The 25,747-nt window shown below is 40.3% G+C and overlaps 1 protein-coding gene across 4 annotated transcripts; it reads left to right on the forward strand.

Annotated features, from left to right (window-relative positions):
* The first annotated feature begins 1,067 nt into the window (after positions 1–1,067).
* On the forward strand, positions 1,068–24,957 carry VPS26C (VPS26 endosomal protein sorting factor C). Of its 4 annotated transcripts, none has more exons than XM_059820529.1 (8): positions 1,068–1,161; positions 9,290–9,433; positions 10,709–10,858; positions 14,467–14,547; positions 17,071–17,145; positions 22,116–22,266; positions 22,606–22,758; positions 24,455–24,957. In XM_059820529.1, exons 1-8 carry the CDS (start codon positions 1,105–1,107, stop codon positions 24,535–24,537), a joined length of 894 nt encoding a protein of 297 aa, XP_059676512.1. In that variant the 5' UTR covers positions 1,068–1,104; the 3' UTR covers positions 24,538–24,957. The 4 variants fall into 4 exon arrangements, with proteins under 4 accessions (XP_059676512.1, XP_059676518.1, XP_059676525.1 ...); XM_059820535.1 differs by having other exon boundaries at positions 1,068–1,146; XM_059820542.1 differs by lacking the exon at positions 14,467–14,547.
* Positions 24,958–25,747: the final 790 nt, after the last annotated feature.

The raw sequence follows: 25,747 nt of genomic DNA on the forward strand, positions 1-25,747 counted from the left end.
ACACATCAGCTGTTCATCTGCAACGTTTTCCAGAGCAGGTATTTCTTTGCTTCAGGTTTTTAAGACAGATTTTTCTCACTGTGTATTTTACAAGGCATTGCCTTCTTAAATTTATCGAACAAGTTGCAGAGAACTTTGAGAACAAAGGCTGGAATGTATTTTGAGATTCCATGTGCAGAATCATACATGTAATTATAACAGAGACAAATTCAGTCCTCACGTATGTAGGTTCTTATGTGTGTAAGGCGTACCTAAGACTAATCCCCTTCAGTCTAGTCAGAAGTACAAAGACTGCCGTGCCTTTCCTTATCTCCCATGATTACTGCACGAGTTAGAATACGGCCTCCAGGCGCTACGTACACGGCAGAGGAGCAGAGAGGCCGCGCCCGCAGGGGCCGAGGGACACGCGCCAGCCCGCACCGTCGCGGCCGCCGCTGACAGGGGGCCCCGGCCAGGCGGGGCGGGGCGGAGTGGCCCGCACTCCGACACGAACACCGCCACCGTCACAGCCGCGCCCGACTAGGCAGGCTCACCGACACTGGCGACAGGCAACTGGCCGCCCGCTCGTGGCGAGAGGCGCCAGGCCCACCCACAGGCCTGCGACAGGCGGGCAGCCCCCCCGCCGGCGGACTCACCCGCCCCGCCCGCCAACGGACAGCAGGCGCTGCTCCGAGATGCGCATGCGCGAGGCCCCTTCCCCCGAGCTCGACCGTTACGGATAAGCCGCCCTGCGCATGCTCCACCCTCCTGCGGGCGCCGCCTACAGCTCCCATCAGGCCAGGCGGCGCCCCCTCGCCTACAGCAGGCCCTGCCGCCGCTCCAAGCACGCCGGGAGCTGTAGTCCCCGGGGCCTGTCACGTCACCCGCTTCTTGGTTGCACTGCCTCCGCCCGGCGGGAAGCTCGCCCCCGCCTCGTTGTTATGACTACCAGGAAGAGGGCGGAGCCGACCGGGAAGCGGAGTCCTCTGCTGAGAAATGACGCCACTGGAGACCCGGATGTGCATGGGACAGACCCCACCCTCCGCCCCCGCCGGCGGAAGCGGGTGGCTGGGGGAAGGCTCCTTCCCTGCGGGCCGCGTCACGTGACAGCGCGCGGCAGCCGCGATGGGCACGGCGCTGGACATCAAGATCAAGCGGGCCAACAAGGTCTACCGCTGCGGGGTGAGTGCGGCCGCGCGCCCTCCCGCCCAACGGTCCTAACCGACGCCCGCGCCCGTTGGCCCCCTGGCGCCCGGCCCCAGCCCCGTGCAGAGCTCGGCGCCCTTTGCTGCGGGTCCCCGGCTCGGCTTGAGGCCGTCGCCACGGGACCGGTCTGCCCCCCCGGTGCCGTGTCCTGGCTCCTGGCTTTCCGCTGAGACTTGCGGGCAGCCCGGGAACGTCCCGGCTGCTCTGAGGCAGTGGGGCGCTTCCTTGGAAGGCGGCATAATTCGCCCTCTTCTGTCTCTCCCTCTGTGGTGACGGCTCTCTGCTTCGCGCCGTTCTTTGCCGTGGTGATGGGACTGTGGCAGGGCTTGCGGGCAGTTGCTGCCAGAGTTGCTTCACCTCTGCCCCTGCTCAGAGCTTTCCCTCTCCACCACCTCTGCCCTCCCCTTGGCTCCCCCTTAGGTCCCTACCGAGGATGTCGCGGCTTCCCACTGGCCTCCTGTAGCAAAGCGGTGCTCAGCTCCGGCGCGTCTTTGGCATTAAGGCCTGCTTTTTGTCCTCCTCCTTCCGCGAGCTAGCGTGGCGGTACCGCGGGAGTACCGCGAACCTGTCTCTGGGGGGGGCGGCGGGGCTTCAGAAGGGAAGGAAGGAAGGAAGGAGCGACGTCCCCTGAGACATGGCAATTTGGAGTTCACCTGTAGGACGGTGTCGCTTCGGTTGTTTATACCTGTGTATTACAGCAGGTGATGCTTTGATACTGCATGCAGGTGCGGCCAGTTGCTCTTACAGAGTCTTGTTCCTTTCCTGTGTTCTACAAGAAACCCGAAAGTGTCTTCAGATGTTGTTGGTACCTGATAGGAAATCTCCTCTTAGATAAAGTACTTAGGCATGAGCAGCTCTATTTTTTTTTTTTAAGCTGGGCACGAGTCTGATTCCTTAACTTTTTACACTGAGGTAGTTGTTGATAGTGATAAAGTGATTGTGCATACTTCAGCTTTTTCAGCTACTTGAAAAAATGCTGTGCCTTTCTTCATTGTTGAAGGCTTCAAGCGCAGTTAGGGGAAGAAAAAAAAAAAGAAAAATCACCTGGCTTATATTTTCGGGATTTATTTTTATCACTTTTTTCCTGGAAGTATTGTATTGTTTGAGCAGAAGTTTTTCAGTTTGTTTGTTTGTTTGTTTGTTTTTTGCTATCCAGCTATGCATTTGTATTATAAAAATCCTTTTCACACACAGCTTTCCTATACGTTAGTAGTTTGGCTGTTACAGTGTATAAAGCATGCTTCAATTTATTGAATGTTTTTAATGCTGGAAAACTGCTTTAAACGGATTTGAATGGAAGGGTATGCAGCATCTGTTCTACAATTGTCAAATCATTTAGAGAATGACTTTCATAAAGCTAAATTTTCATTTTGTGAACAACACATCCCTTTAGGTATGGCATCATAGTGGTAAGGACTACTTTCTGTATCTCACTTTCATATTGTTTTACTAATGCACGTTATTAGAAGGATCTTAGTTATTTCAGTATCATAATACTGTGCCCATTTTCAGTTTCTTCACTTGGATTCCTTTACATCACTCTAAACTGGATTATTTTTTTTATATAGGAAAGGGATATTTCTTCTGTCTTTAAGCTGAAATTAAGATATTTATGGTTAGTAAATCTGTCAGTATTGTTTGTTTGCTTCCACTTTAACTCCATGTGAAAAGGTTTATAATTTTAGTTCATTAACTAGGCCTGAGATTTGGAAGTCTGAGTGATGTGAGAACACAATGATGAAAGAGCTGTACGCTAGAAGTACAACATGCATTTTTAATAGAAATTTCCTAGGCACAGAAAGGAAATACAAATCTGTCTTTAATTAGGCATGGAATGTGTGCAGGTTTGGGGGGTTTTGGGGTTTTTTTAGAAATTTACTGATTGTTGTGTACTTCAGTGACAGTAGCTATGCTAATAATACCTTCAGTGTATGGCAGCTTTCATCCCAAAATATTCTTGCATCAATGCTACTTGAAAATGAAGGGATTCCTTTGGTAAAGACAATAGTTCATCCCAATGTATATGTCTAGCTATTCATTTGAAGGCAATAGGGATACTGTGGCTAGACTTGATCTTTTGTTTTCTGAACTTATTTAAAGCTGCATTTGGATATGGAAGAAGGTGATGTCTAAATTATGCACTGGTATAATAGTCTTTTTGTTACGCCTATTACATTATAATAACACAAAAAATTGCTAAAACATTACTGAGCTTTCTAAGTCATAATTTGCCCAAGACCATGATTAATCCAGCGTAACTGCACAATGCCACTTGCCTCCCTAGCCATTTAACGTCAGCACAAGAAAGGTGGCAGAAAGTATTAGGTATTAGCCAGATCAGGGAAATGCATAGTATTTGGTTGGCGTGACACTCAAAAAAAAGAAAATAATTAAAAAATCAATCTGTTGAATCATGGACATCCTTTTTGTTTTTCTTATGAATATCTTCTCAAGTAGAGTAGAACAGAGGATATTTAACAATCAGTATCAGAATGGTCTTATGCTGGAAGGCCTACAGAAGAGAGATTAGACATAACAGAGCAGCTCCAACAGGACAGGAAATCGGACGAACAAAATAAAGCGGGGTGGGTGAAGAACAGTGTGAAGGATCTCAGCCTGTGATTTTAGGTGATAATAGACCGAAGAACTGGTAATGGCAATAGCAGCTGATTCTTCCATTCAAGCTCTGGTTTTGTACTTCTTGAGAGTGTGTAGTCCGGGTGAAATATTCAGGGATTTTTAGCAATCAGCATCTCGATCTGTTGCGGGTATGTTGACCAGCATCTTTACAACTGTGGAGTGTATTTGCTATACATCTTTCTTCCCTCCAAGAGGGATGGGATGAGGGCAAACAGATATAGGAGAGACCCATATTTAACAAGTAACTGTTCTGAGAATCTCTTAATGGTAAATTCCGTACTGAATAAGCCCTGAAGGTGCAGGAGTTTTGCATATAACTTTCAGAGTTCTTCTCTAGAAGTTTAACAAACTTTAATTTTATTGCAGAACTGAATTTGAGTCTTGTTAGGGGAAAGTATTGTTGAAAGTACGTATGAGAAGGCTGGTGAGTGGAGAAGATAAGGGTGTGTCTAAAGCAAATAGCTGACCAGGAAAATTAAGGCTGAATAACTTCTTTTTTGCTTTTTGTAAGGTCAGAGTGATGCATATGTTTCATTATAGGCTTTCCCCATCAGGCCAAGATCTCTAAAATTTCTCTTTGGTACTGAAATACCATATAACAGAACCTTCAAATACTGTTGCCTGTTGTCTTGGTTGGGCCAGACTACTTCTCATCCTGGTACGGTGACCTTGGTTATACTAAATCCAGCTGAGTGCTTTGCAGCGATGAAAAATGCTTGAAATCTCCTACGCCAAATGGAAGTCACTTCCTAAAACTTTCTTTAGTTCTAGGTAGTTGAGTAGGCAACTATTTTGTTCTTTTTAGTTGTTCTTTGCTTATGCATTGACTGTTCTGTTTTAACTGAGAGAAATTAGACAAAAAATTTGTAAAATAGTCATGCATCATGCAAGCCTGAGATTGTGTTCCTGCTTTTAAAAAGGAAGTTGGTTAAAATAACTTGCTGTGATAAACAGTAAGCAATTTCTGTATTCATTAGTTACAGTCATCAGAAACTGGAGGAACAAAGACCTTTATTTTGTCCAGACTTCAATTTGAGAAAAGCTGACTTAAACAAATGACTTTAAATTGTGAGTAAAAAACAAGTTTGCCACTTCTTGGACTAAGAGAGTAATAGCATCGTTAAAAAAAGTGATAGGGGATTTAAGACCAAAAAGACAATGAAATGGATCCTAATGGCACAGTCCTGTAGTAGCAAAATAAGGCTTATTGCAGCAGAACTGTGTGTAAGTTCCTAGGAACAGAAGATCTGTGTTCAGGAGACTTTTTTTTTTAATTGGATGGAGAATTCTTGAGCCATTGAGTCTCATTTAATAAACTCTGGAATGCTAGAAGAATGAGGGGACAGGCACAACTAATGATGCTTTTTATTTAGAAAACCTAAACGGGATGACTGGAGTAACTGTGGCAGTTAGTCTGAGATTGATAATTAAAAGAATTCTAGGCTGAAAGGCCTGAAAAATGCATTGTACAAAGAAAGGTGCCATAGTTAATGTCAGCCAAGACTTTTGGTGACAAGTGAGACCAAAATATACTTAAGTCAGAATTTGCCCATAAGGAAGCCTTTTACTTTTTCTAAAAAAGCAAACTAATTAGTAAATCTGAGCACTGAGGTTTTAAAGCATCTAATGACTAGTTAGTTGGGTCTAGCAGACTTTTTCTGTTGAATGTGGTCAGTTTATTTCTAAATAATCAGAAGAATATGTAGTTAAGATTTGCAGGTGGCTTGGGCAGAGGAATAGATGTGGAAGAAAATGATCAGGAATATTTAGTAAATGTGGCTTAGGTGAACTTAATGTGAATTTTTAAATTGCCAAATGTTTGCCCTTTGTCTTAAAAGTGAATGCCTGTGATGTGGAAAGTGGAATCTAAAAGGAACCGAAAGTATTTTGTTGGTAACCAACTGACCGTGGACCTCTGTTCTACCAAAATAATGAAAAGCTTAATCCATAGATGTAGGGTGGATATCAAATGGAACTAGAGAAATGTTAGGCATTAGGTATGATGTCCTCTGCTGTTGTCAACACCTCAAAGTGTGGTGACAGATTTCAAGTGGTCTTGAAAACCTGCCTTGTGGTTTGTTTGTTATTTTTCCAAAACTACCTTGCATTTGGAAAAAAAAAAGGCTTATTTTTCTTATGAGGGATGCTGTCAAGTGACTAGATGCAGTCTGAAAATACATAATATCTAGCTAAAATTATTTTTCTAACTCCTTAATGTAGCAAACAGACCTGACAGTGTAAACAGTTGGAATTAGTATATATTTTAACACTAAAAGTAGTTTTCCCAACAATTTATGAGACAGTATAGTATGTATTTTGATCCAGTCTTTACATAAAGTTTATAGATACTGACTAGCCATCTAGTTCAGTCAGAAGTCTAGATGTGACTTAGGACTCGAGATGAGATTCTGCAATCTGTTTTATGCACCGTTTCATGTCATTGATTAAAGATCATTCTAAATTGTCCTCGGCCAGACTTGGGTAATTCTGCTCCACAATGAGAGAAATAAAGGATTGTGCTACTGGATCAGATGACATAGGTGTTCATCTTAGTTGTGGCCTTGAAAGTGACTGAAACTTTGAAACTGTCAGTCTTCCTGGCAGTTTCATGTGTATATCTGAATGGTAAGGAACAGACACAGAAAGCTAAGAAGTTTGTTTGGGATCATTAACCTGGGACAGTCTTCTCACAAGTGTTTTGTTTGCATTTTAGCGTATGTACCTCTCTTCTCTGTGTGCTTCACATAATACACTGTCCTTCCCATGGATGGATACTCTGTTTAGATGAATAATTCTGTGTAGAATTGTATTAGCTTACTTCTATCTTGCAAAGTTTTGTCATCACATGGTGAAGCCATGAGGAGTCCCTAGTGAGGGAGAAGGTAAAAAGTGAGTCAGGGCAACTGATGGTAAGTTACTACATTGTAGTAAGTGAGGATTAATTCCAGTGGTGACTTCCTCTACACCTTTAGTTTTGTGGTGTTAAAGGTAAATGAACCCCTTTTGAAATGGACTGAAAACAGTACTAGTTTAGTATTAAGTGATACCACATAACTTTTACAAATGGTACATGTTTGCAAATGTTTTGCAAAAATAAAGTTTTCTCATCGACTGTGTGTGAACTGTAAGTATTTGAACAAATTGGTAAGCTTATGTTCTTTGATTTGTATTTTTAGAAGGACAAGTATACTGACATCTTTGTATTTAGAGGGTACCCTGGTTTTACACTAAAAAGGACAAAATAGCTCTTCTCCAGAAAAGACATAGCTGACTTCCCCCCACACATCCAACAGAAATGTAATCTGATTGCGTGTAAACAGTTTAAATAAATATTACAAGATTTTTTTCATGATACTTCCCTCTCCCTCACACTAGTGACCTTTAAAAATTTTTGCCAGAAAGTGTTTTTGAGGTGTTATTTCATTTCTTAAGAGACACTGAATGTTTGTCATGGTTTAACCCCAGCTGGCAATTAACTATCACACAGCTGCTCACTCACTCCTGCGGCCCCGCAGTGGGATGGGGGGGAGAATCAGAGAAGAAATAAAACTCATGGGTTGAGATAAAAACAGTTTAATAGGACAGAAAAGGAAGAAAATAATAATAATAATGATAAAAGAATATACAGAACAAGTGATGCACAGTGCAATTGCTCATGACCTGCTGACTGATGCCCAGCCCGTTCCCAAGCAGTGGCTGTGCGCCCCATTTTGGTTCAGCATGATGTTGTATGGTATGGAATATCCCTTTGGCCAATTGGGGTCAGCTGTCTTGGCTGTGTCCCCTACCAGGTGCACCAGAAGCTCGGAGGGTAGTGTGAGAAGCTGGAAAGTTCTTGACTTAGTATAAGCACTGCTCAGCAGTAACTAAAACATTAGTGTGTTACCAACACTATTGTCATCCTAAATCCAAAACGCAGTACTATACCAGCTACTAGGAAGAAAATTAACTCCATCCCAGCTGAAACCAGGACAATGTTACAAGAAAAAAATCGTGTTTAACTTCAAGTAATTTTTCTCCTTTCTGCCCCAAATACATACACCCTTATCATGTGAGAGTATGTAGGCAGTAGTTTTAGAATAGGTTCTTGCTGTATGGTGGGAGACTGTTCTCATTTATTAAAGCAGTTCATATGTTCAGGATTGTCCTTGCTTCTTATAGTTCAGCTGTACTAATTTTTCAAAGCAGTAACCTAATTGCTTGTACTAATTAAAGCCTGTTAGCAAAGCAGTACAGTATTTAGGTCAGCTTTTCTTCACTGTCCTTTTGTGCTTGTGCCTCCTGTTCCTGGCATTTCCCAATTGCTGCAGGTCCTCTTTTCAGACTTGCAGAGTGTCAACCTTCGTTGTGATGCTTGATGTTCTATTGCTGTCCTGTTCTGCTTTAAACTGCCTGACCCATTTTCTATATTGTCATCCTGTACCACTAGTAAAGACAAAAGGCTGGCCAAAATTTAGCTAGCGTCTGCCAGAGATGCACATAACTAGATTGGTTTTAACTGGTCGAGTGTAGAGTGGGCAGTCTGAATTATCCTTTGATTGGAGTGACTGGTAGTTTGGTGTGTAGTTTGCAAGCCTGGTGAAGGTGCAGAAGAGAAGCTTAGCCCCAAGAAACTTTCTTCAGGTTCTTAAATCACTTGCTGCTATTTTCAGATGTGTATGAATGTTTAACATGGAACACTGGATTGGAGTGGATTCTCTGTTGTAGGAGAAGGGGAGGATAAACTCTGGGGTAGGTAAAATGTACTGTGTGTTGCTCTCCTGCAGTTAATCTCTTTCAGTGTTAGAACTTTTAAGTTGATACTTCTAAGATGCAGTGTTCTTATGCAAATACAATTTTGTAGACAAAGCATTCTTGATGGGATAAGTGATGCATCTCTTGAGTCATACAACGTGTGCCTTCGATTCAGATACTTTTAAACTATTTCCCATGTACCATGGAATTTGCTTGTGTAGCAGAACAACTATTCATTTATTTAAAATCTGTTCCACTCCACTCTTAAGGTGAGTCTTATCCTCAGCTTGGCCGTCGCTTTTACAGTTATGCCTTCTCTTCCATCTCCCGTGGCTGACCATCCCACTCTTCATATGAAGCTTCCTCCTGGGATTTCATTCTAGCATGTGAAATGGAACTTGTCTGTTACCAACTGACCTGATAGTTGTTTATGAGGATATTTTTCATCTTCCTGGAGAGGAAGATGTTGAAACTTTGTAAAGAAATTGAAGCTCAGATTAGTACTTCTGCAAGGAGGAGGAGAATATTTTTAAAGAAAACAAATTAGACATACACAGGTCTCTTCCTCACATTGCTTTCATTATCAGTATTTGTCTTTTCTGACAAGGTTAGACTGTTTTCTGGGAACAGTTTTCTTGAATTTGAAAATCAGTTAGCATGTTGTCTGAGTAACAGCTACAGAAGAAATTTATTTAAACAAATGTTTTCATGTTGTCTTTTCTCCTATTAGGAAGTTCTTTCTGGAGTCGTGGTCATAACAAGTAAGGACACAGTCCAGCACCAAGGTATCTCATTAACAATGGAAGGATCAGTAAATCTGCAGCTTAGTGCCAAAAGTGTGGGTGTGTTCGAAGCTTTTTATAACTCTGTCAAGGTAAGACCTGTGCAAGTTAATATTTTTAGCCCAAAACTTTTGTCTCTTTTTCTCAAATCAAATCTTTCCTTAATGTCTCTCAGGTACTTATAGCGCTTCATGGTATGTAAATGACAGAAAGCAGAGAAATGCTCAGCATTGTATGATGATGATGGTTTTTTTGGGGAGGAACTTGCACTGATTGGAGAGTTTTCTTTAGGGCTGAAATACAGTAACATAAATAGTATGGTTACTGGATGGTGCATTGAAGGATGGGGATTTAAAGCAAAATAATAAACTGTGATTTTTAAAAAAATTTTTAATAACTGGGTTTAATTGGACTTTTGTGCCACATCGGTCACTATCGCAATAGTTTCTGCAGAGGCCATTGAGGTTGTGTGTCACTAGGCATGAAACAGGACCTACACAGATTCTTCTGTGGAGTATGAGGCTGTGCACAGACAATTTGACTGTGGAGCTCTTGGAAGGCCTCTGTACTGCTCTGCAGGTTTGGAAGCATAGGGTTTGGAATCTAGCAGGGCAGGTTATCTCAGGCTCCATATGAACATGGCTGTGCTGATTGAAGCAAGGCGGGCTCTCTCTAGAGGCGGTATAGCTATATTTGCAAGACAGTTTGCTTAAGTTAGGATAGCCTCAGTGCAGGGCCTTTTAAGGTCTTCATTTGTATCATAGTGAATTTGTTTACAGTATGAATAATATGCCCATGAATGATTGAAAAACAGTAGAAGCAATAGATTTTCTTATTGCTGTCTAGTAGAGAGAAAATAATAGTAAAACTCCAGAGAGAAAAGAAGTGTAATCTTCTTCAAGCAGGCTTCCCCAGTCGAATCATAGTTAACCATTGTTCCAGTGAGAAACTAGCCCTAAATATAGATAGGGTGGGAAAGAGCTGGGGAGAAGGTAGGAGGGAAAGGCTAACTGCTCAACTGGCACACATACTTGTTGATTCCTACTGCTACTGTTAAGGGTCATAATTTAGAAAATGGAACTCCACTTCCCAAATCACTTGAGACTCTGCTGTTTAGCTCTTTAAATATGTTTGGTCATTAGTATGATACAACCATAAAATAGATCACAAATTGTTTTCTTGAGGAAAGCAGTCTTAATATTTCTTTTCATTGTGAGACTGGAGAGCTGTGTGTTGAAGAAATACCTTCCAGAAGAGTTTCTGGAAATTCAGGAGGTCTGTTAGAGTTTAGTGGATGTTGTTGGTTCTTGAAGTGATGGGGCTGTCACTCTGCTTCAACCTAAACCATTTAATATTTATCTTTGCAGCCTATTCAAATTATTAACAGCACTATTGAAATGGTAAAACCAGGGAAACTTCCCAGTGGCAAGACAGAAATTCCATTTGAATTTCCATTGCATATGAAGGGGAACAAAGTTCTGTATGAGACATATCACGGTGTCTTTGTTAATATTCAGGTAAGGCAGTCATATCTGTAAAGAAAATCTGAAATTTTGTTATCTGCAGAATGTATTCTAAAGCATCTCTTATTCCATGGAAGCAGAGGATAAAGTTTTGTGATAGTTTTCTTTTCATAGTGCAGTATGTTTTTCTTTTCTCAATTTGCAGAATGAGCAGACAGTTAGAGATCCTTTGAAGTAAGTAGCTTTTAAGCTTCCCTTTATTAATATAGCATTCTTCTGGTGTGTAGTGTATTTTCTAGATACTACTTAAGATTAAAAATCATCATACATGTTAACCTTTTAAGTACTAGTTTGTAGGTAGTTTTCTAGTTGCCTTTTTCAGTTCCAGTTTCTAGGAGTCAGCACTTTCCACAGGTGGTAACACTTAAATGTGGCAAAGGAACCATCCTGGGATCTCGGAATCCCATCAATATAATGTTGCTTTTAAAAAAATTGTTGTGACGTCTGTTCCTTTTTCTTTTCCAGCAAGTTTAAGCTTTTCATTGGAAATAGTTGATACTAATGAAACTGATCAGATGTAACATGGGATGTATGAGAGAATGAAAAACATACTGGAAATAGGGGCTTTGGGCTGAGAAAGGATAAAATGTATTTGCCACTCTTGTTAAATCTTGTACAGTTTTCTTACAGGGTGATGTTTTCATCTAGTTCTGATTTTCTTGTGAAAGAAGTTGCATTTACCATTTTGTAGATAATCTATATAGTAGTACATACCCAGATACAAGTGTGTGTACTGTTAACCTAGTACCAGTGAGACTGTGTTAGCGTAGTAGACAATTAATTACTGCTAATAATACTTAAATATTAAGAATGAAGTGTACTGACTTACCAGATCCATTTTAAGACACAAAGATAAATCCTACAGGAACAAAGCTACCTAGTGTTTAGAGTCTGTTTTCCTGCATTCATTTGTGAGAAGCATCCTCTAACTAGAGGAAATCTTTCCATCACTTGTTGCTTCAGGCCTTCCATATGGGGTAAATCTTTAAAGAATGATGGCATGAACAGAACAGTGACAAGAGGTCTTGCCTGAAATACCTTGTCAGAGCTACTGTAACATATATCTGATCCCTCCTTATGTCGTAGACAACTACATCCATTCCCTTAATGAAAAAAGACTGCACCACAGTGTCCTTTTGTTCAAAACAAATGTGACTGTGTAATTTCATAATGAAGACTCAAACCAAAGCGTTGAGACCTTGTAGCATCTTCAAAAACACAAATTGTTTGCTTTCCTGTGGAGATGAGCAGTAACACTTCCTGCCCAAATCTGTATGTACTATATGCTTGTAACAGAATCTTTTGGAAACACAATTTTGAAATTTGACCTTTTTTGGTTAAAAATTGTCTTCCCATAGGTGGGTTCATTTGTTTGGGGTTTTGGGTTTTTTTAGGGAAAGTCTTTCTTCAGCCATCTCTTGAATGTAAATATTGTGTTAGACAATGCTTTTTCTTACTGAGGAGTGTTTTTTTGGTTCACTTTTTTTTTGTCTTCAGGGAAAAACTTGAAGGAGGCACTAAACAAAAAAATTCAAACCAGTGCTGATAAAGAATCAGTGGCTTGTAAAACTTTTTTTTTTTTCCTCCCCACTTGTAGCTCACTGATGAGAGTATTGGATTTTATGACAAAGTATAAAACTGTTAGCTATTTAGCTGAACTGGAAGTCTTGTATTACAGTCTGGGATTTAAAAAAACCCTAACAAACAAACCAAAAATACACACACACACCCCCCACCTACTAGCCCATCAGAAGTAACTAAAAGAAAAATTCCCTTGTTTTTTGTCTACATACAGATGTTTTTTTAAGTACTTCCCATATCTTTTTTCAGTCTTGGCTTTCTTCTTAATGTAACATCTGTTGTTTGTGGTAGGTATGTCAAAAATGGTGCAAAACCGGTTGAGTTGCTTTCCATAATCCAGATAACTTGCCTGTGATCAATATCAGTTGTTTTAAGGTATACTTTAATGGTGAATATTTTGTTTTGTCATCCTCTCTCTCATCTAAGTAGCTTCTCTTTACAAGCTGGGGATAAAATGTAATTAAAAGGTTAATCATTAGATTTCAGCTAACCTTTGAGAGTCCTGCTCTCCTGAAGAGGAAAATATAGTCTCTCCCAAGGCTATTTAAGGTGCACTGATACCTGATTAAAACAGATACATAGATATAAATTGGGGAATGTTAAGTCTCTTTTCTAGAAAGTCAGGCTTGAACTGCTTAAAAATACTTCGCTAGTTTTAAATAAATCAAAGGAGAGAGTTCATTTGCTTCTAACATGTTTATATTTGTTCTCTGTCCAAATCAAGAAATGGAAAAATAGAGTACAAACAGTATACTACCTAGTTATTTTTTCATTTGAGTAACTAAAGGTGCTGTTTAAGAAACAGTTGCTAGACCTTTGTCTAAGTCCTGTACAGTTTAAAAGCAAGCCTCTATTTCTTGATCTAGGTATTAGTATGTTAGCTGGGGATTCAGTATCAAGATTCAAGTCTCTGTTCTCATGCAGAGACCTTCTGACTAGACACTGAGGAGGCGGCTGTGGGCCAAACTGCAAGGCCTGTGTGGTCCTGCTGCCTCATTGCACTGTGTTGCCTGGTCTGAATGGAGTGTAGTGCAGTAATAGAAGATTTGCTCAACAGTGATCGACTTCAGTGGAAACCATAGTCTGTGATGGGGAAGGAGATATGCTCCCCAGTCTCGTTCTTGCACGCATATTGAGGTTATGTGCAGAGAGACACCATGAACTAGAAGTTATGAAGCTGAGTCCCTTGTCTGAGTATACCTGATTTTGACAATTCCTCATCTGTAAAGAAGGAATTAAAAACAAAACACAAAAAAAACCCCCACCCCAACAAATTCCCTATCTTGTAAGGACATTGAAAGACTATGTTACAGATGCTGAAGTGTATGATTACTGTGATAACCAAGGTCATACTATTTTTCAGTCACTGGTTTATGGCTCCCTTTGTAGGGGAGAAAGGGGAGGAAATCGGCAGCAAGTTTTTGAACAGTGAACAGCAAAATTAACCTTGTTGACTGACTGTACTGCATGCTGCTGCTTTTAAGTTCAGCTATGTGGTTAAAGACAGTTCTCTACTAAATATGCATATAACTGTTACCACTGTTAAATTCAATCTTACAATAAATTTAAAATTAAAGGGGCTGTGAATATATCTGATTGATAATCACTTATCCAAAGTATGGTGAAAATCAATACCGTAATCACTCTTAACTGAATGTAATTTTGGTGCTGAAGCCATACAAGAACACTACTCTCTGTCACTGAATTAGTCCCTCAATCTGATAGGTTGTTACGTAACACAGAAGATAGGGAAAGCGTTTGCAAATGACTATGGGACTGTAAACACAAAGAAAAATAGGCTTTCATTTGGGAGCATCTAAAATCATTGTACACCTCTTATCTCCTTCCCCTCTCCCCATCACTGGATGTACATTGCCTATTAATCTGTTTTAAGTGATGCCTTAAATATTAATAACAGTAACAATCTGCACATATGCAGTAAAAAGGTGAAAAGTTAAGAGAGATAGAGGAGATCTTAACTAAGGCTCTCTTCTTTTTCTCTGCCATGCTATTCTTGCCAGTATACCCTACGGTGTGATATGCGTCGTTCTCTGCTGGCAAAAGACCTAACTAAGACTTGTGAATTCATTGTCCACTCACTGGTAAGTGTGGTTTGCATTTACTATAGAAAGTGAGATTTATTTTTTTTTTTCCTCCACTTTAAGTGAAGTTTGGCTGTAAGGTAAACCAAGTAAAACCATGTAATTTGTAATAGCAACACGCAGGATACCTATGAGTAAAGGAAGCTAACCTCAAAACAAAAACATCCAGAAGAGCAAGGGTGTCAGTTGCTTCTGATTAGAATAACACAACTCTCTCTTCATTTAAAGAAAATAGTGGAAAGAAGATTTGGATTATAAGACGTTTTTATACTCCACTGAGTTTATTCTCTTACTCATCCTTTCAGTTCTGAAACAATGGTATAATTGGATAAATATTACAGCATTCTTCTAAACACTGTTTCAGATTATCTGAGCGTTTCTTAGCCAAGGGTTCCAAGCACCCACAATGCCTGTCTTAAAAATGGGAGTTCATTGGTGATGAGAAAATATCTGATTTCTGTTCTTCAGATGACTAATTATGATTTAGAGTCCTGACTCAAAGTATCAAAGCTGGGACTGCATCAAGTTGGAAATAAAAAGCTTGTCAGCTTAATCCACCTTTGCTATTAAGTAAGCCCATGGTTGGCAATATGCTAAGGTAACTAGGTTAACAAATATCCACATCCTGCGGTTAGCAACATGGAGACAGCCTTCCTCCTGTGGAGGTATTGTGGGATGAGATTTGACTGTATTGCAAGAAATGCTTGGCTGCTTGTTATTTGACATCCCTATGTCAGATTGCTTTTTAGTTTATATTGACTTGTATGCATGTCCAGAGCATCTGATGTCAGTACAGACGGTGCAGGCCTAATTAAGTATCTCTTTTTTCCACCCACAACTTGCTGGAACATACTGTTTGTATCATTCCTTTGAACTCTTAACAGGACAGTAAAGTATTAGACTTTTTGTCTTACTTATGAATAATGGTAGAAATGCGTTATTTTGGTTCTACAGTACCTTTTTTAAAGATTTAGCTAGGTGCTATAAAGAAATTTCCTGTTGGTAAGATTTCATTATTTTCTAAAATATATTATGCTACATTTTATTGGCCCATTACTACATTGTAAGTAAGCCACACTTGTCAAAATAGTGAACAAATTATGTATTATGCAGTTTCCTGGTTTTATTTCTTGTTCCCACTAACAGCACTTCTTAGATCACAAGTCAGTAAATCATGAATTTCTCAGTCAGGGTGAATTAATGAGGTTTTACTGAACATATAATTCTCACTGTCAGTGCTCAATGTACCATTTTCCTGTAACCTTATTCTTTGCCAGAATTTGTCATTTATGGGAAAATACAGTCAATCTTTTGTTAATATCTTCCATCTTGCAGCTGGGCAACAGAAGCTATTTTGAATTCTTAAGTAGTGAGGGTAGACACTAACTAAGAGTTCAAGTTAAGCCCATTGGTGGTGGTGTGCTCTGCCAACTCCCAGTTACATACAGTTGGGTCTCTCGTAATCGATGCGGCGCTGGCCACGTACTCTAACTATGTAGGGAAAAGACGGTGCACCTCACTTAGATAAGGGTGGAGAGGGAGATTGGTGAATAGTAAGCGAAGCTTTCCTTCCTGATGCAGTGTACAGGCTGCTATCTCAGCAGAGCTCAGGGCCCATTCAGCCACTCACAGAAGGACTGAACTTCTTAGTTTTGTGATAAATAGTGTAAATAGACAACTGTAGTAATGTGCCCCCAAAATTGCTTCTCCGGTGTGGAAAGCTAACCTGGACCAAGTTTTGGGTTTTTTACACTTAAAGAAGCTGGAATGCTAAACCCATTAAATCAATGCTACACTAGATTCCGTCAGCTGAGGATTTCCTAGTAATATGACGATGGCTTAGGAGACCTGAGCTGTTACTGAAAAGGCAGCAGAAAGACTTCAAAGTGGTCAGAGATAACAAGAGGGAGGGAGAGTTTGTAAAACATACTTGAAACAATGGAGCAAGTTCATTTATAATCTCCCCCTCTCTCCCCTGCCCAAATTTATAAGTATTAATAATGAAAGGAAACATTGCATGTGACATATAAAATGTAATTATTTGTAAATATAGAAATGTGAAATTTAACTTTTTTCTATAGCATACCATATGCTTTAGATAGGTAGTGTATTTCTTCTTTTCCAGGTGGTTTAGAGTAGTCAACCACTTGTTTTGGTTTTGTTTTCCTTTTTTTTTTTTTCTTCCCAGTGTAGGTAGAGCTTATGCCAAAAACTTATAAATGGAGAGCTTGTTGTGGTGTATTGCAATGGCAAACACACAGTAACCAAAAATTGACCCAGTTCTGTTTCTACAGTTCAGATTTGTGATGCATTGTGACTTGTATTTAGACAATATCATAATGTTATTTAATAACAAAGGCAGGAAATCTCAGGTTTTTATTACGTAGATGCATACTTTCAGTATGGAGACATTCCTGGAAACTAATACATCCAACAGTTGCTTGACTTTGTTGCCTTTTTTAACATCCTCTCTGTGTGTTTTGTAAATCATAGTTTACAGTTTAACTCTTTCATTACTTGTAGTCACAGAAAGGGAAACTGATGCCAAGCCCAGTAGACTTCACAATTACTCCTGAAACTTTGCAAAATGTTAAAGAGGTAAGGGTTTTCTTACTATTTTATTTTAAACGTAATGCTTCTGTGATTCTGAGTGAGAACAAGAGAGGAATGATTAAATGCTGCCCTGCAGATAATCAAGTCCTTTTTTTTTTTCTTTTCTCCTTTTTTACTTTTGTAAGCAATAAAGTGATTCTGCCTGATCTCTTGTGATAGTGGTGACTAATGTGAGGTGGAACTTTTTTCAGTAATGGTTAAACATTTTTATCCCTTTTCTGAAAGATGGCAGTGAAGCGAGGGAAAACATTCTATACCATGTTGTAGTCAAGATCCTTTAAAAACATGTATTTTGATCCTTGGTTATGCCTTTTTTTACAGCCCCATGTGGCTTTGGGAAGCCTGTATGAACAGTAGTAGCTGTCTTGGTCATTTAGCTTTCAGAACACTGGTTTCTGTTTGTCCACTGAAACCTGTGTTCTGTTTTTCCAGATTTTCCTGTTGTGCTCTTTTTGTTAATAAGACTACTTTCCAGCATTAGGTCTCCTTTCTGCATTCCCAATTTGTCTTCCATTGCTCTTAGTCCCAGACTTCTGAATTTAGACCTACTCTTCCACTTGTTTCTCAAAACAGACCTCTTAATCAGCTGTTTGGTTGTTCCATCTATTGTTGACCTTATTCTGTATATTCACAGAATTATTGTGGTTGGAAAGGACCTCTGGAGATCGGTTAGTCCAGCCCCTGTGCTCAGAGCAGTCACCTAGAGCAGGTTGCTCAGGGCCACGTGTAGTCAAGTTTTCAATATCAAAAAGGATGGAGACTTGCAACCACTTGGCAATGTTACAGTGTTTGACCACCTTCACAGGATTAAAAAAAATAAAAAAATAAAAAATGTAAAAGTAATTTCCTGTGTTCCAATTTGTTCCCATAGCCTCTTGTCCTTTCACTAGATACCACTGAGAGGAGTCTGACTCCATCTTCTTTACTCCTTCCCATCAGGTATTTATAAATATTGATAAGATCCCCCTGAGCCCTCTGTTCTGCAGGGTGAACAATCCCAGCTCTCAGCCTCTTCTAGTATGTCATGTGCTCTTAACCGTCTTCATGGCCAAATCCAGCAAAGGCTGAACTTGCTCCTGTAAGTCTGTGTTTCTTTTACCGGGAAGTCCTGAATTGGACACGCTATACCCAGGTTTGTCTCACCAGTGCTGAAGAGATGGGGAGAATCACCTCCCTCAACCTGTTGGCAATGCTTTCTAATGCAGCTCAGGATGCTGTAGGCCCATATGTCCAGTCTGTTGAGGTCTCTGTGAAGGGCAGCGCAACCATCTGGTTCGCCAACCACTCCTTCCAGTTTTGTATTATCTGCAGTTGCTGAGGGTGCACTCTGTCCCATCATCCAAGCCATCATTGAAGACGTGAAGTAATACTGGCTCCAGCATTGACCCCAGTCACTGGTGTACATCACTAGTGACTGGCCTTCAGCTGGACTTTGTGCTACTGATCACAAACCTTTGAGTCCAGCAGTTCAGGCTGTTCTCAGTCCACCTCAGTGTCTAATCTGTACATCTAGACTGTGCTCCATCAGTTTGTCAGTGTCGTTGTTAGGAGAAACAGTATCAAAACCAGTGCTGAAGCCAACGTGAACAGTATCCACTGCTCTTAGCTTGTCCACCAAGCTAGTAGTTTCATCGTAGAAGGCTATCAGGTTGGTTAAGCATGATTTCATTTTCAAAGATCCATGCTGGCTGCTTCCAAGCACTTTCTTGTCCTTTATATTGTTGGAAATGGCTTCCAGGGTTATTTGCTCCATCACTTTCCCAGGGATTGAAGCAAGGCTGACGAGTCTATAGTTCCTTGGATCTTGTTAACTGAAGATAAGAGTGGCATTTACTATCTTCCATTCCTCAGAAATCTTTATTCATGACAGCCTTTCAAAGACAATCAGGATTGGTCTCATGGTGACATGGGTCAGCTTACTCAGCACTTGTGAGTGCATCCCATCAGGTCCCATGGACTTGTGTACGTCCAGTCTGTTTAAATGTTCTCTAACCTGCTCCTCCTCTACCAAGGATAACTCTTCCTTGCTCCAGACTTTCCCTGTGGTTGCAGGGGCCTGGGATTCCTGAAAACAAATCTTACCAGTAAAGTCTGAGGCAGAGAGGACATTAAGTACCTCTGTCTTTTTCATGTCTTTTGTCACTAGGTCCCCTGCCATATTCAGCAGCAGTCTGACATTTACCCTTGTCTTCCTTTTGCAGCTGGTAGACTTGTAGATGCCCCTTTTTGTTGCCCTTCATGTCTCTTGATTTAACTCCAGGTGGGCTTTGGCTTTCCAAACACCATCCCTGCATACTTGGATAGTGTTTTTATGTGCGTCTTGGGTCACTTGACCCTACTTCCATCTTTTGTATACTTCATTTTTATTATTTTATCAGTAGCATCTTGTTCATCCATGCAGATCTCTTCCTACCTTTGCTTGACTTTCTGCATGTTGGAATAGACCATTCTTGAGGATGGAGGTGATTCTAGAAAACCAACCAGCTGTGATGGCTGAACTCTAAATCCAGCTGAGTTAGAGGATGAGCAGGTTGTGTCTAGCAGCCTGTCATGTCTCTGGAGACTGCTGCACACTGAAAGCGTATGTTTTCCCAAATAAAAGGATATAACTATTCTTGGTGGTAAAAATACTTTTGAGACTACTGGTAAATAGTAAACTCTCAGCAGTCTGCTCTTCCTGGGAACCATGTTTCCATAGAAATTATTTTCTGTTCCTTCTTTCTTTTTTGTATCTTAATACTCTACTCACTGGCTTAGCAAAGACTCAGTGGTGTACATCATGAGGAAGTCCTGTCCGTTAAAAGCTCTTTCTTAACAGCAGACCCTGTGCCTTTTTCTGTTTCAGGTACCTAACCACAAAAGTAGGTTCTAAAACTTCTGACATCTCTGATCCAGCAGATCTTGGTATTTAATTGTGGGGCTGTCTAAAGGATGGTACTGAATATGTATGGTAGCACTAGCAGTGGTGCTTTTTTTTTTTTTAATTCGTCTCCCTGTTTCAGAAAAATGTATGGCTCTGAAGTGACTACCTGGTGGACAGGTAGAAAAAGTCACTGTTTGGGTATATTTAAAATATTAAAATTTCAATTCTCTGCTTGTCTGGAGATTGTGACTGAACTATGATTTCTGGTAGACTACTAGAAAACTGATTAGGAGGTTTGCAGTAGCTGAGCAAATCATAAAGAGGTTAGATAAAAAACCGGGATAGATTTGCTTCTATGTTCTTGATTCTAATTTTTTCAGGATTATGAAATAGAGTGTAAATGATAGGTCCTATGAGAGACGACCTAGCTAGGATTAAAATGTGAAGAGTACTGACGAGTAGTAATGCTCTAGGACAAATATACCTTTAAATAAAACAAGTCTTGTAGACTAGGATGGAGGAAAATGGCCTCAAGTTCTTGTTCCGCAAGGTCCTTTTATCTCTGTCTCTTAGGTTCCTGACCACTATACTTCGGGGGATAACTATGTGATGTCCCTGTGAAGCAGGGAAGCAACTCTCTGTTTACTAATGGTGGTGATGAGAAGAAGTTGCTAGGGATCATGTAATAAAAAAAAGCATTTTACTAATACATTATTAGGACTCAATATTTCATAAGGTGGTTTTGTCAGGGATGTAACTTCTGTTATTGAAGTCAGGAGAAAATACCCAAGTGAGGTCAACCTTTACTAAACATGTGAAAATTCCTCTCTCTTTATTTCCCCCAAAGATTTGAGTGGAACAGCTAAACTCTACAGAGGTGTTGGGTATCTGAGTGAAACAGTCTAAACAATAGCTGAGGAGAACTTTTCTGCCATTGCTACTGGCAGCCAGGACTAAGAAGCAAAACAAACAGATTGGGAGGAAAAATGTTGCAACAAGAGAGTTGGTTTGGAAGAAGGGAAAATCAGTTACATGGGCAAGGAAAACCGGCGCCACAAGCAAGTGTGAACAGATGGTTGGAAGGTAGGGGCTAACATCAAAGATGTCAATAACAAAAAATGAAGGAGGGAGAGAAGAATAAGGCTTGCAAAAGAAGGGGAAGGTTAGAGCAGGATGCTCGAAGAGTTTGAAGAAAGTTGGATGGTGAAGATAGGAGCTGAAGAAGTGGGTAGAAAACTCGACTTTCAGTACGCCTCCTGCCAGAACTTGTCATGTGACTGAAGCTTCTGGTATATGAGTTTCTCTGCTGGCAGAGAGTATCTGTGATGCCTGCTGGCCTGAAAAACAGGAGGGCAGGGGGAGCAAAACCCCCGCTTTGGTCTTTTATGGAAACTGATTTATAGACTGTCATCCTCGATCAACTTTTCTTACTGTTCCTTCCTTAAAAAGTAGGAAACATGCTTGCTGTTAAAAAAAAAAAAATCTAAAGTGTAATCCTGTATTCAAATTAAGCTCTTTATTAATTGTCCTTAATTGGTGTCTTGGTACATGAGCAGTATGCTCCATCTTGCATTAAATGAAGATTTTTAAATGCCTGTCTTCCCTCCCAATAGTGGCCATGAGAGAGAAATTTTAAAAGGTGGCAAAATCACTGAAACGATGGACTATATTGTAATCCATAACACAATGGACGCAGAATGCAGTTCTCTAGAGCACAGCCAGCTGATTTAGCTTGACCACCCTGTTAAGTCCTGCCAGCCTACCTCCTTCACCATGCGGTTCCCGACTTCTGGGATTAATTGTAATAACGAAGTTTTGCCAGTTCATCTCAGGAAAAATGCTCCTGTGGATAGAATGAGTAGGGGGGATGCATGACAGGGGGGGAGGGTAGTAAGATACCTTAATTCTTCTGCATAAGATGCATATTTAAAGCGTTATATTATTTAAGTTACTTGAGGCATTTCTGAACTTTTGAGTCCTTAACTTTGCAACTTTTTGGGATTTGCTATATGCTTTGATAAAGTAAGTATTTTTTTTCTTAGTCTGCTCTTACAGTTGTGTCTTGTCTTCCCCCCCCCCCCCATCTTTTCAGAGAGCTTCGCTTCCAAAATTTCTCATCAGAGGTCATCTCAGTTCTACAAACTGTATCATTACACAGCCACTAACAGGGGAGCTGGTAGTGGAGAATGCAGAAGCTGCAGTCAAAAGTATTGAGCTGCAGTTAGTACGTGTGGAAACCTGTGGTAAGTTTCTCTGTAAATGGACTGCGTGTAGACTGCAGTAATTACTGCTTGCACTCTTTCAGCTTAAATATGAGATTGGCAAAAGCCATACAATTAAAAAGACTTGCAAAAAATTGTTTTGCACTTCAGGTGGAACAGTCCAAACATTAATTTAACCTCTGTGATCCTTAACTCAGAGTGCTAATGTGAAAACTTGCAGGTCAAAGGCCAAAATGTTTTGCCCACATATACCCCCTTCCTCCCCAAGCCCAGTGTGTCTTTGTTTTAAATTTTGGCCACTGCCTTCTCTTCTCTCTTTCCCTTCCCCTCCTCTCCCTCTGAATTTCCCACTTTCATCAGGGTGCGCGGAAGGTTACGCCAGAGATGCCACAGAGATACAGAATATTCAGATTGCTGATGGGGACGTCTGCAGGGGCCTACCCATTCCTATATACATGGTCTTTCCCAGGTTGTTCACCTGCCCTACCCTGGAAACAACAAACTTCAAAGTTGGTAAGTGCGTAGGACTTTACGCTGTGTTGGCGTCTTTCATCTGAGATAAGTTTCTAGTTTCATTTTAGCTTCTGGTGGGTAAGGGGATAAATTGCTGTCAGCACTGCAAGAAGAGTCAAGGACATCCATCAGTTTCCTGGTAGAGGTCTCCTGAACAGAGAGAACTGAACTGGGCTGCAGTTTGCTGTATTTCATATAGATTGAGAAAATACAGCCCAAATACTTCTAACTAAAAAACAATTGTGCAACTATTAAGCTACTTCTGATTAATAGAATTGTATGGTAAAGGGACCCGAGAAACAGTGTAATGGCAGGTAATTTTTTTTCTGCCAAAAAATTACATGTGATTAAACACTTGAGTAATAGCTCAAGAATAAAATGCCAAGATGATCCCTTCCTTCTTTTCATCACCAGCAAGAACCCTTCCTTCCATTCCCTCTCTTTTTTGTTTCCCATTCTCCTGCTGCACAGACTCACAAGTAGAAGAAGTAAGGTTAGGCTGTATGTGACTTTGCTTTTCTTGATCTACACCACCTGCTTCTTCCTGCTTATTGTTGCCAAAATCCAACATTTTCCTTAACAAACACCTGAAATCTAGGATTTTCCTCACTTGTTCAAATAATTACTACAAAAATTCTCTTTGCTAGACTGTTTTTCTTCCCTTCATCCTGCTGGAATCTGTTGGGTTTCATTTTTATTTTATTTTTTTATTTTGTTGTATCAGATTGAAGCTACAAGTCCCTGCCTTTATGGTCCTTCCCAACTGAAGCCCCTCCTACTTTTCTGCTGTGTATCTTGGACAAACGTGCACAACTAGTTTTTCAACTTTGCCTACCTGTTTATCTGTTCCCCCAAGAGCATTTTTGCACCTGCTATGTACAGTGATTTTTTTTTTTTCCCCAAAATAATATTCTTCTCTTTTTGCCATTTCTAGCTATTGAATAGTAATTTAGAGTGACAAATGGCTACTGTTAATGTAGTATCTACTTTTATTTATAAGAACAGTCTTTATATAGTTCTGAAGATTCTAAAAAAGGACAATTATTTTCAGTTGTTTATCTCTGGTTCCGTTCATTTATTAACTCTACCTGACTTTGTATTCTGTCTCCATTTCGGATTGATTATAGATCTGATAATTGATTTTGGTTTTGAACAACACAATATAGTATCTAAAGAGTAGGTTTTCTTTTGAAAAATGTTTTTTGTAGTTTGCAGGTATATTATATTTTGGTGTATCATGAGGCCATACATAATGCAGGATTCTAAGGCCATGTTACGTGCTGATAGCAGGGGAGGAGTCTGTTCCCTAACTCTTCCACCTATATGCCTCTAAAGAATGCATATTGGTGTGAGGCTCCTTTCCCAAAACATTTTAATCTTAGATGTCTGAACGCTGCCCGTTGTCCAGAAGACTGTATGTTGTAGGTTTTTAGTGATAGGCAAATGAATCCAGAGGAATCCCAAAGATTAGAACAAGCCAAGGTTCTCTAGGGATGGTTCAAGGTCTGGGATGCCTGGGGTGAGGTTCTGCCTGGAGTACCCTGTTCATCCCTGCCACAGGAAAATCCAGGGTATTGAAACGGCTTGGAAAAGCCCTGTGAAGTGCTGTGTCTGAGAGCAGGAACTGCCTGCCTCTCATCCTACTGCTACAAGTCAGATTCATACGGAAGTCCTTATTTTCCTCCCCTTCTTCCAGAGTTTGAAGTTAACATCGTTGTCCTTCTGCATGATGATCATCTCATCACAGAGAACTTCCCACTGAAGCTCTGCAGGATGTAAATACTCAGAGGAGAATCACTTAAGGATTTACTGGAAAAGGACAAAATTCTTCAGAGGCAAAGTGAAATTTTATCTGTGTCTTATTTTAACTGAAAACACAGTACTACTTCTTGTTCTTCCTGATGGTAGTTCTTGTGCTTTCAGTGCTCTCTAAATCTTGCTACCACTTTGCCTGCCTTGCAACAGCCAACATGGATGTATCTATCCAGGCAGCCTTGTCAGCTGTCTTTCTGACTTCAACAACCATGTTTTCCCCATTTTTTTTCTCAGATGAATCCTGAAGGAATGATTCTGTGTGTTTCTACAACTTGTAGAAATATGTAGTAAGTTTCCCTCCTTACTTCATTTTGTAATACTGGTTCCAAAGTCCTTTAAAGACTCTTAAACCTAGTAAGTCCTGTTATACATATGGTATGTAGATACACGGGTGGGGGTGGGGGGGACACAGGAGGGACATGACTTGTAATATAATACTGAATAATGTCTTTAAAGGTGTAATAAATGGTGCTACAACAATGCAAGGTGGTGGTGTGGGATGAGTATCACAAGGTGAATGTGAAATTGTGTTGTGAAATGATACCAAGTATATTCTGGTCAAATTGGGAATATGAACCTATATTGGAGGACTGCTTAGAGCTGAAGTTGTTTTGCGTGTGGTTTTTCCCTCCGTTGCATGGGCTCTTCCCTGAATCTTTGCTATTTGTGTAAAATAGCACTGAAAAAGACCAGTCCGAAGTTTTAAGCATGAGAATATACTTACTCTTTGCATGATACCATCTTCCCTTTTGTAAGACTGCTGCAGCTCGGTTTTGATGTGAAAAAGAAACACCTGTCATGTGACAAACAGCATCCTGGAATGGTTGCAGACCTGTAGTGGGCAGGCTCCATGAAGTGGTGGAAAAACTGCATTAAAAAACTTCTCTGCTCTGGCACCTTATGCCTTCAGGATGCGACTTGTCATTATATGAATAACCACCCCAAGGGAGAGGGGCTGGTCACTCTCTTTGATTATGTGGGTTAATATTACCCTTGTTCAGCTTACTTAAAGTATGAATGTAAACACCAGGAAAGGAGTAAGTTAAGGTAAATACATGAAAGTGTTTGTAACTATACATCTTAAAGGAACTATGTAGGAAAACTCTTTCAGCAAGAAATAACCTTCCCAACACAAACAGAATGTAGATTTTGATGTTGGTTTAAGTTAACAGAA

The sequence above is a fragment of the Gavia stellata genome, chromosome 1 (assembly GCF_030936135.1).
Source record: "Gavia stellata isolate bGavSte3 chromosome 1, bGavSte3.hap2, whole genome shotgun sequence".
Taxonomy (NCBI): Eukaryota; Metazoa; Chordata; class Aves; order Gaviiformes; family Gaviidae; genus Gavia; species Gavia stellata.

Excerpts from the sequence above, each read along its gene's own strand:
- VPS26C (XM_059820529.1), top strand. The coding sequence starts at position 1,105 with ATGGGCACGGCGCTGGACATCAAGATCAAGCGGGCCAACAAGGTCTAC. Across the intron at positions 14,548-17,070 it reads AATTCATTGTCCACTCACTG|TCACAGAAAGGGAAACTGAT; the intron begins GTAAGTGTGGTT and ends CATTACTTGTAG. Across the intron at positions 22,759-24,454 it reads AACAACAAACTTCAAAGTTG|AGTTTGAAGTTAACATCGTT; the intron begins GTAAGTGCGTAG and ends CCCTTCTTCCAG.